Source organism: Stegastes partitus, unplaced genomic scaffold (assembly GCF_000690725.1).
Source record: "Stegastes partitus isolate 25-593 unplaced genomic scaffold, Stegastes_partitus-1.0.2 Scaffold851, whole genome shotgun sequence".
Taxonomy (NCBI): domain Eukaryota; kingdom Metazoa; phylum Chordata; class Actinopteri; family Pomacentridae; genus Stegastes; species Stegastes partitus.
In genome coordinates, this window is record NW_007578582.1 from 328,618 (window position 1) to 338,637 (window position 10,020).

General features: G+C 43.2%; 1 protein-coding gene across 1 annotated transcript in view; it reads left to right on the top strand.

The window, feature by feature from the left end:
- The first annotated feature begins 261 nt into the window (after positions 1-261).
- Positions 262-10,020, top strand: part of LOC103365554 (protein-glutamine gamma-glutamyltransferase 5) — a 20,625-nt gene continuing 10,866 nt past the window's right edge. Inside the window, exons 1-8 of the mRNA XM_008293018.1 lie at positions 262-343; positions 7,506-7,676; positions 8,014-8,271; positions 8,387-8,505; positions 8,740-8,868; positions 9,459-9,633; positions 9,768-9,906; positions 9,952-9,967. Coding sequence (XP_008291240.1) covers positions 319-343; positions 7,506-7,676; positions 8,014-8,271; positions 8,387-8,505; positions 8,740-8,868; positions 9,459-9,633; positions 9,768-9,906; positions 9,952-9,967 — 1,032 coding nt within the window. The 5' untranslated portion in view covers positions 262-318. The remainder of the gene's footprint in view (positions 344-7,505; positions 7,677-8,013; positions 8,272-8,386; positions 8,506-8,739; positions 8,869-9,458; positions 9,634-9,767; positions 9,907-9,951; positions 9,968-10,020) is intronic.

A 10,020-nucleotide genomic window follows, 5' to 3' on the forward strand; every position in this document is an offset into this window, starting at 1 on the left:
TATCGGAGCATGTATTAAAAGTAGCACACAGAAGCCCGTATAATCTACAGTCACATGAAACATCCACTACAACTAACTCCCTTCTTGCAAACTCAGTGTAGTCGTGAACATTCCTAAGAGGCCTGCAAAGGTAGTTACAGCATTGAAACTTGCACGAAACAGTTAATCCAGGTTTGCAGGATGCATTCCGCATTAATATGAGATGGAGGTGGGCGTGACAGGTGTTTTAAATACCGCACGGTCGAGCTCACCTGTCAGTGAGCTGCCCGAGTGCTTGTTACTGTACTTACACTGTACGAGGGAAAACTCTGCAACAAGATGACCGAAGAACTGAAAAAGCCAAGTAAGTACAGCTGCTTTTACAAAGTTCATGATAGACCTTTATGTCATCTCTGGCTCCGCGGGGATCTTTGTTCGACTGAGTTACGACACTGACTGAAGGCCTGGTTGTGTTTTTATAGTGTCAAGTTTTGACAGCAGCAACCCGTCCTAGTCATCTTTCCGGTTTTCTAATCTGCAAAGCGACTGCAGAACAACAATAAATGCCTTTATTTATAGAGCACAAAATGTTTTACAGAAAACAAGCGTCGTTAAATTCATCCCCAGTGCTGAGCCCAACTCCGGCCATTTCTTACATTTAGAGAAAGCTTGAAAGTGGGTGAGGGCTTGAGGAGGGGGTTGGGGTGGAAAGGGGCGTGAATATGTGAGGCAGGTGTTGCTCAGTGATGTCCTCAGGCCAGATACAAACGGAGAACAAAACAGATTCTCAATGCAGCTATTCAAAAGAGGGCTGCTTTTAGGTGGAGGGCTTTTTACCTCCAGAATCCCGCAAAGCAGACGTTATTTGGGTGGTGCGCCATTATGGTCCAGAGGCAAATCTATTCAAAGTTTTGGTTCCAGCTTCAAGCCGGAGCGCTCGAAAGTGAGGCAATGTATGCTCAAGAGAGGAAGGAGGAATCTCTGAAGGGTAACATAATGTTAGAAGAAAGGTAGAATCAGGGTCTGAAAGGAAAGACCAGTTCTATCCATCCGTCAATCCTTCCATTTACTTCTGCCGACTTGGTGGCAACACGCTTAGCTGGGCATCCCGGATTTGCCACTCCCAAGCAATGTTTTCCCAGCTCATCCCGAAAGTTCCCAAAATGGAATCCCTCCAACTAGTTCTGGGTCTACCCCAAGGTCTCCTTCCAGCTAGACGTGCCCAAAAAAGCCTCCTAAGGTCCAGGAGGCGTCCTAATCAGTTGCCCAAACCACCTCAGCTGGGTTCTTCTGGCTACTCTCGATGTCTAAACTCCTAACCTTATCTTTCAGGCCAGCCACCCCACCTCATTTCTGCTGTTTGTATCTGCCATCTTATTTTTTCAGTCACTACCCAGAGATCATGCCCATATATGAAGGCTGGAATGTAGACCAGGCAGTAAATCCAAAGCTTTGCCTTTTAGCTCAGCTCCATCTTCACTATTACGAAGCTCTGGCACCAATCCATCTGTCCCTTCGCTTGGGGTAGCAACTAACTAACCCAGAGGGAGAAATCCACAGAGAACCACGTACCAAAACTGAAATGTATTAAGTAGAGTTTTTGCAAAAAAAAAAGTCACGTAAACTCCTGTGAATAGTAACTCTTGATAAGCATATATTTGTTTCACAGCAACTGAAGGGCGGATAAATTGTAGATGACATAAAATTTTCTTGCAACAAAATGCAAATTATTTTTACATTTGGCAAGAAATGTAAAGAAAACATCAGTATAGTCATGGTTAAATGTGATAAACGCTCAAAAACCTGCCACCTTGAGCTGAATTTCAGTGAAAAACAAAATGCACTGTTAATTTAGGCCACGTGTGAGAAAAATGACCACTAAATTGAGTAAGTATACACAGTATATCATCTGGTTAGTCCAACAACCGCACTAACAAAACTATTTACAAAGTCCAAAATAAGCAATTAAACACACGTCACTGGAGAAAGACGCCCACGACGACAGATGTTAAAAATAGAAACGCCGAAAATCAAAGCAGAAAGGAAGCAGATAGAAGAGACAACAAAAGAAAGACCGAAGACAAGCAAACAATATCTATTTGGATCTTCACTAACTCCTGTCAGAGCTATTATGTAAGGTGTGGTGTGATCTCATGAGATGTGATTCAGAGTTCTCAGATAAACCTTAAAGTCGAGGCCAAAGCAGCTCCGCAATTCCACAGTAAAAACTGTTCATCTCAGCATCTATAATTAGCAAACATTTTTTATGCTGGAGCTCTCCCATGATGACATAAAGCACCCAATTTGTTTTGCTACGATAATACAGTTCCAGCTTACCTAGCTGAATCATAAAAGTTATTTAAGGATGTCAAGTACATTGTTCCAACCTGCCCCACTAGCAGGCGAAGTCGCAGCAGAGCCTGCGGTTAGAACGACGGATTAGAAAACTGGATCAACTCGACACAATATGCACCCAATAACCTTTAACATTTCCCTTTGCTTCATGCAGAACAAAAGCTCCCCACTGACTTGTAATCACTTTAACAACACTTTAATCCACTCCAATGAGCTGTCAGTGGTGCTTTTCAAACTTTCGAGGAACTTTCTTTTAGAACGTCCAACAACGAAAACCAGTGTTGTTGTGTTCAGCTTGCAAGGGTGCAAGTCCTGTTAACTTTACAGGTGTTATCTTAGCGTGCATCGGCAGAGAATGCAAAAGAGCGTGTGCGTGTTATCCATCTAATCAGACTCGCGGTGGTGACGGATGTGTGCAGGCCTGCCAGGGTTGCAGTGTTTGTGGGCGCAGAACTAGTAATTTGTGATGCACTTTATTTGGAGTTTGGAATTTTCCGAGGGCTCCATGCACACAATTTTAGAAATGTTCTCCTTCACACAGATCTGAATCTTTATCTTTTTCCCTCTTAAATCTTCTTTTCGCTCAAGATTCTTGCCAAAAAAAGGACTTTTCCCCATGATTGTTTTGCTGTGATTCTTCTTTTCTTCTTCCTTTAAGGCTCGCTTAACTGGTGCATCTGGCACAATGTTTTTTTTTTGTGGTGCTGCTTTGGGAAATGCTCTGACAGTAGACAACACTAAAAGCTGCGGTAGGCAGGGAATCTAGACAAAGCCACAACAGTTCGACGATCCTCCCACCAGACGAGCACGCGCTTCAAACATGCAAAGATATCCAAACTAAGCTGCTTCACTGTTTTGCTCCACCCAAAATTGGAAACGCATCTTTCTGTCTAACCCACTGCACCACCACGTCACGTTCTCACTGCGGACTTTGTTGGCTAAAATCTCCCGTTACAGAATAGATTCTCTAAAGTGGTGTAGAAGGTCTAGTTTCCCCTTGAATATCAGTACGCTGAATGGATATCTTGCCTACTGTAGCTTTAAGGGTGCAGGTGAGGAGGCTGCAGAAGATGTGTAGCTGGGTGGAGGCTGCTGGGTGTGCAAAAAAAACTCCCTGATTCAATTAGGGTGGAGGCTGTAGTGACTGCAGAGAATGTGTGAATCAGGAAGAAGGTGGTGGCTGCCGAAGAGTCTTGAGTTCACCATTATGACCATGTGGGGCGGCTGTGGCTCAGGTGGTAGAGCGAGTCGGTCAATAATCGGAAGGTCGGTGGTTCGATTCCGCCCTGTAACCTGTTTCATGGTTGTTGTGTCCTTGGGCAAGACACTTCACCCACCTGCCTGGTGTGAATGTGTATGAATGGATTGTTTGAGGTGGTGGTCGGAGGGGCAGAATGGCAGCCACGCCTCTGTCAGTGGCTCCAATCTTAGCAACCACCACCAGAATGAATGTGTGTGAATGAATAATTGACAGTGTAAAGTGTCTTTGAGTGTCCAGAAAAGCTATATAAATCTGATCAATTATTATTATGTTTGGCAAAACAAAAAAGCCTGAGAACCAATCAGATCTCATGATATGGGTTTTTAAACGTTGTACTCTGATAGATATACCACGCTAATCAATCAATCCGCCTCAGTTGAACTTGGTCCAAGCACCCAGCGAACAGGTTCCCTTGCTACACACTTTGACTGCTGCGATCATCTCGATTTCGTAATTTCTCGCCGTGCCTGCTCAGTGTGTTCCTTGGCAGCAGACCATACTGTCCGTCCCTGACTCACCTCATCTGATACAGAAAACACATTCCGATCCATGTTGACATAAAAAGGTAGTAAAGTAGGGCACAGATAATGAGTTTTCTTGTCATTAAGGGATTAGCTGTAACACTTATTTTTAAAGGCGTTGGAGCCGTTCCCACCCGTCAGACTTTGCTTAGCATGTAGCAGCATGACGGTTTGAAATTAGCAGAGATCAAATACCGTGGATTAGACATAAGAGATGACTATAATCTTGCAGAAGATACAGTATCATTACTCATCAAAATCGGTCCAATAAATGTATCTAGCTGTAAAATCTGCATATTTTATCATGCTGTTATGCAATTTCACATGCAAAGTGTGTCGGAAAGTGACTGAAGCTGAGCTATTAAAAGCAACTTTTTGTTGGGCAGCAAGTAGAGGACGTTTAAAGCTAAATGCAGACAAATGCTGTAGAAATAAAATGAAATGTACACATTAAAGAACAAGTACAGAGTTTTATTTGTTTGTTTTTTATTATTATTATTACTTTTGGTGTCTTTTATTTTTGAAATCCTGCCTATATCTGGCCTTGAAAAGTGCAGCTAAAATGTCAACCATAAAATAAACATGTTTTGACGTGCAGCTGCAATAAGCAAATGTTTGTGTGTGCGTCCCTCCAAACACACCCAGCAATAAAAATAAGATCCAACTGACTTCATCTGTGTCATCGCTAAAGGTCACTGTGTTGTGTATAATCTTCTCCTGTGCTACAGTCACATTTCATTTCTCCACATTGCCAGTGTTACATTTCTGTTGGACAAATGTTTTTGGAGTTAATCACTTTGGTCAAATTTACACACATCATCCAGCTGTTTGGTGCTGTTGTAGGTTGCTTTGCTTATGAACCTTTCAGGGCACCGAGATGATAGTTGTGCGACTGAACAACAAATTTGCAGTGAGTTGAAACGGGGTGAAGCGCCCTGAAGGGAACTGAGATGAATTCTTTGTCGGTTCGTCACAAACGAACAAATATCTTCCCCTTTCCACACCTTTAGGATTTAATCTGTTCGGTTTAAAGTAAACAGGTATTTTTTTCCTTGAAGCAAAAATGATTGCTCAGCTGACCGCAGGCGTGAACGCTATCCTGTGTCACGTTAGCGTCGTCCTCCCCCGTTACACAAACACAGGTGGCTCTTTACATAAGTCGGCCTCTTGCAGCTTCAACCAGTTTTGTCACTTTGAGGATTGTGTGTCACCGCAACACTAACACACTAAGTGGAGGGTTGGCACACTTCTCCAGGCCGCCGTTCAGAGACTTTCCCGCGTCGTATTTCCTCTTTTTTCCCCGTTCGGTTGCATCCTGCGACATTCACACACAAATGTCTTCAGCATTTACCTCCACAGCAGCGGCATTTCTCCTGCTGAGAAGTTTTCTATATTTGCTCCCCACCCTGCCCTGCCCTAGTTTCTGCGACATCACGGTGATTTTTGGCATATCCGAGGCAGTTTGTTGACTAAATCTATCACGCTCCACCTTCATATGTTCAGAGGTTTGTCCTTACCTGCACTGGCATGCAACAGTCACGCACACGTTTACTCGCCATGCAACTAAACAACAGCACTGCTGTTTAAGGTAATCTCCACTCTGCCCTGCCCTGCCTCCTGCCACTGTGCCTCTAGACGTCTCGGTGGCTTTTAACATATCCGAGTCAATTGTTGAGGTAAATCCAGGACGCTTCACTGCTTTCAGGTCGCTTAGTCATTAAGCCACAGGGTTTTAAGCAAAGGCAAGGCAAGACGTTTCAAACACAAAGGCAATTTACATAAGACATGCAAATTAAAAGCAGAAGATATGGAAGAAGTTAAAGTCTTAACACAAGTACATACAAGTTCAAAACAGGTGTTATAGAGTAAGTGGCGTATTAATTAAGAGCAATGGGGGGAAAAAGAACAGCTTTTCGCCGCTCTATAGGGTCCAAGGGAGCTGATTCCAGCAGTGAGCAGGATAATGACTAAAAACTGAACTCTGGGCGCCTTCACCTGACCAGCAAGCTTGTCTCTGATATATTTAGCGCCCAAACCATCGGAAGACTTACAAAAGGATCAGTAGGGTCTTAAATTTAATTCTGGGTTTGACTGGAAGCCAGTGAAAGGATGTGAAAATTAAAGTGACGTGTTCTGTCTTCTTGGAGTTTGTCAGTATTCTAGCTGATTCTAGAAACGGGCAACCAGTTTAAAGTGGTAGTCTAACCATCAAAAAGGAAAAGCATGAATGAGCTTTTTTTAAAATCTTGCATCGATGTTAGGATGATCGTTTTGTGGTTGGATAAAGCAGGACAGGGTGCAGCAGACCAACCGGGTGTTTATTTACCGACACTCACATTTCAAAAACAGCAAACCAAAACAAAAACAAAGCGAGGCGGTTAACTGGTGGCCTGTACTGTGTGTACTGTGGCGCTCAACTGCCAGCTTTTTATAGGCAGCCCCTAATCAGCCCCTCAGGCCCACCAACATAAGGGTTAACCTAAAATACTCAAGCACAAGAAATACACAAAAATACAATACCTCTTCACTTTTAACTATAATCACAAACATTAAAACTAAGCATTAATTTCCTAAAAACAACTGCGGACATCCTCATCAAACGATGCATCTATTTCCTCACCTGAAGAAATTACCATCCCCCCTCTGTCCTCATCTACACTTGGTTTCTCCCGGAACCTTTAAAAAGGTGTTTCCGCCCACGGGGACACTTTTGGCTGGAACACCTGAGGGGATAAAGAGAGAGGTGAGTAATCACAAACTTTTCAATTCACACATTTGTAAAAATAACACCACATACCCACTTCTGTGGTCATTCAGGTATTAATTAAGTCCATCATGTCACTAAAACTGTCGTTTTCTTTGTCTTGTAGGCCTCACCAGGGTTTTCACCCAGTGCTGTGAGGAGACCAGCTAACACATGTTAGCCACAAAAGCTACTCTCATTAAACTCATCCCACAGTCATTGTCTTGTGTCTTATTATGTTTATCCCAGAACGTGAACTCCCAGATAGGTAATGAAGATCAGCTTCATTACAATCGGCATAACGTTTCTTTTTTATTTTATCTTTGCCACAACTGCAAGGTGATAATTCTCCATAAACGTTTGTTGTTTGTTTGTTTTAAGGGTTGCTAAAATGAAGATTTAGTGAAATTTAATGTGAAAGTTTACATCCTCACAAATGATTATGCCAAGATTCTAGACGGGGCTGTTAGTTTTTAGTGCTGCAGACTTCAGTCCTCCTACGTCTTTATTTTGTTGGTGACCATTTGTTTTTGTTTTTCTAAGCAAAGCAAATATACTTTTCAGAACTAGTGAACCTAATTTAATAACCTGATGTGCAACGATTCTGCTTCCAGTTCATGTTTGTATGTTCTTTTTTTTATCTCAGTTTTCAGTGGAGTGGATTTCCAGAGTGCGATCAACAACTTGTACCACCGCACCAGTGAAATCACATCGAAGCGGCTGATTGTGAGGCGAGGCGACACCTTCACAATAAAACTGAGTCTGACGCAGCCTTTTAAGCCAGAAGATCAACAACTCGTCATCACCGCAAAGACCGGTCAGTCTCTTTACGTTTCAATTATTTGTCTTGAACAGTTTTTTTTGCAAAAGGTAAAATGCCCATTAAACAATCAATAATAAATGTTTTTTATCAGACATCCATCAGATAACCGGTAGAGCCGCTTATTGAACATCAGTGGATAGAGCATAAGTGCAAAACACCACGAAGCACGTTTCAAATAAATACAACCACATAACAGAAAAGTGTTTTCTGTTGTGTTGTTGTTTTTCCTAGAATGCTTTATTCTGTTTCACAGAATATTGCTTTGTGTTTCCTAGAATGTTGTTTTCATTTTACCGATTTTCTAACACGTTGTATTTGTGGATCCTTCCAGGAGGACAACATGCATCCGAGGACCTGGGGACATTGTCTCGCTTCGGCTACCCGGACAACATCAAGCGCTCGCCATCAGCTAAAGCGGTGTGGAAATTAGAGACCAGGAGGATCAGCCCTCCTCCAGACAACACGGTCACTCTGGCCATAACTCCCCCGGCAGACGCCCCCGTGGGGGAGTACGAACTGTTTGGAAAGCTTCTGCATGAAGAAAGGTTGCTGGGAAAACTGGTGGTGCTCTTCAACCCCTGGTCTCTCTGTAGGTTTCTGTCCATCCATCAGCAGTTTTTTTCTGTTGCTTTTGACACTTCAAAGGCAAGACTATTATGTGCATATGTACATCTTAATTATGTTTTAATTCCCTTTCTCTGTAGCGGACACGGTGTATCTGTCTGACGAGGAGAGGAGACAGGAGTATGTCCTGAATGAACATGGAGTCATCTTCAAAGGAAGTGTAAACTACATCTTTCCTGCAGGATGGGACTATGGCCAGGTATCCAAACACATCACACAGGTTTAGTGGATTAGAGATGTTCAACTTAACAGACAATAAAAGCACCACATCAAGGGCGGTGTTGTTGATCAGTGTCAGTGTTTGACTTTTCAACATGCCAACTACTACATGCTGCTCAGATACAGGATATAGCCAAGAGCAGATGATGCCATTTTTCAAGTTTAAATACTACAACATCTGCACTGTTCCTCCTCTTGTGTCTTCCTCCCCCAGTTCGAGGAGAACATGGTGGACATTTGTTTGAAGATTCTGGACCGCAACAGCAAACACTTGGAGAACCCGGCTGAAGATGTCGCTGCTCGCTCTGACCCCATCTACGTCGGTCGTGTGGTCAGCGCCATGGTAGGACGCCATTTGTGTGCTTTGCATGGATTCACACGCAGCTTAACCTTGTACAACGCGGGCTGACATTTCTGAGCGCTGTGTGTCGCAATCTAACATTAATGTGATCCAGAGTAGTCACATGTTGGGGTTGAGCTTTCACCTAAATGTCATTGATGTTTTTTTGTGTGGGATTTGTAAGAAAGGAAAGATGAACATGAAAGTAAATAGGAAACTTTGCAGCAATCATCACACACAAATCCTTCAGTTCTTTACAGCTGATAGTGTCACTTTGTTGGTCAGTCAGCCCACTATTTCCAGACTTTATCTCGTCAATTATTCAATGGAATGCCTTCAAATTTGGTCATGTAATCTCCAGAAGATTAATCAGTTCAGGTGATACCCTGAGTTTTTCTTCAGCACCATCGCAAGGTTGTCGTTTTTAGTTTTGAGTGACATGTGTCAGCATTGCCACTGAGTTTGGTACATGGTTCATGTTCCAAAATATAAGAACATAACTTCACAACACGAGTCGTTCTTCAGAGGAATCCACATCCTACATATAGAAGTTCACATTATGAGAATGTGAGCTTTGTTTTCCTGTACTCCAGATCAACTCTGAAGATGACAACGGCGTCTTGGAGGGAAGCTGGGACCCTCCATACATAGATGGGAAAAGACCCACTCACTGGACTGGCAGCTACGCCATCCTTGATAAGTGGTTCCAAGAAGGCCAACCAGTCAAGTATGGACAGTGCTGGGTGTTCGCCGGAGTCATGTGCTCAGGTAATGTCTGACTCTGCAGCTCCTCCCATCACACCTCTGCAGAGATAAACATTAATTCTGAAACACTTAATGAAATTGAACTCTGACCGAGGATGCTGCAAGAATTTGACCTAAACCTTTATGTTTGGTTCCAGTGTTGCGTCTGCTGGGCATCCCCTGCCGCGTGGTCACTAACTTCTCGTCAGCTCACGACGTCGACATGAATCTAACCATCGACACGTACTACGACTCCGACGGAGTGAAACGGGAGGAGGACAACATGGACAGCATTTGGTGAGACACAAAGGCTTTAGTTTCTTACTTTGAGGACGCACACAGCAAGATCCAGATCAGTGTGAGCTTCAACAGAACACGCAACGCTTCTCCAGTACATCCATCCATTGTCTG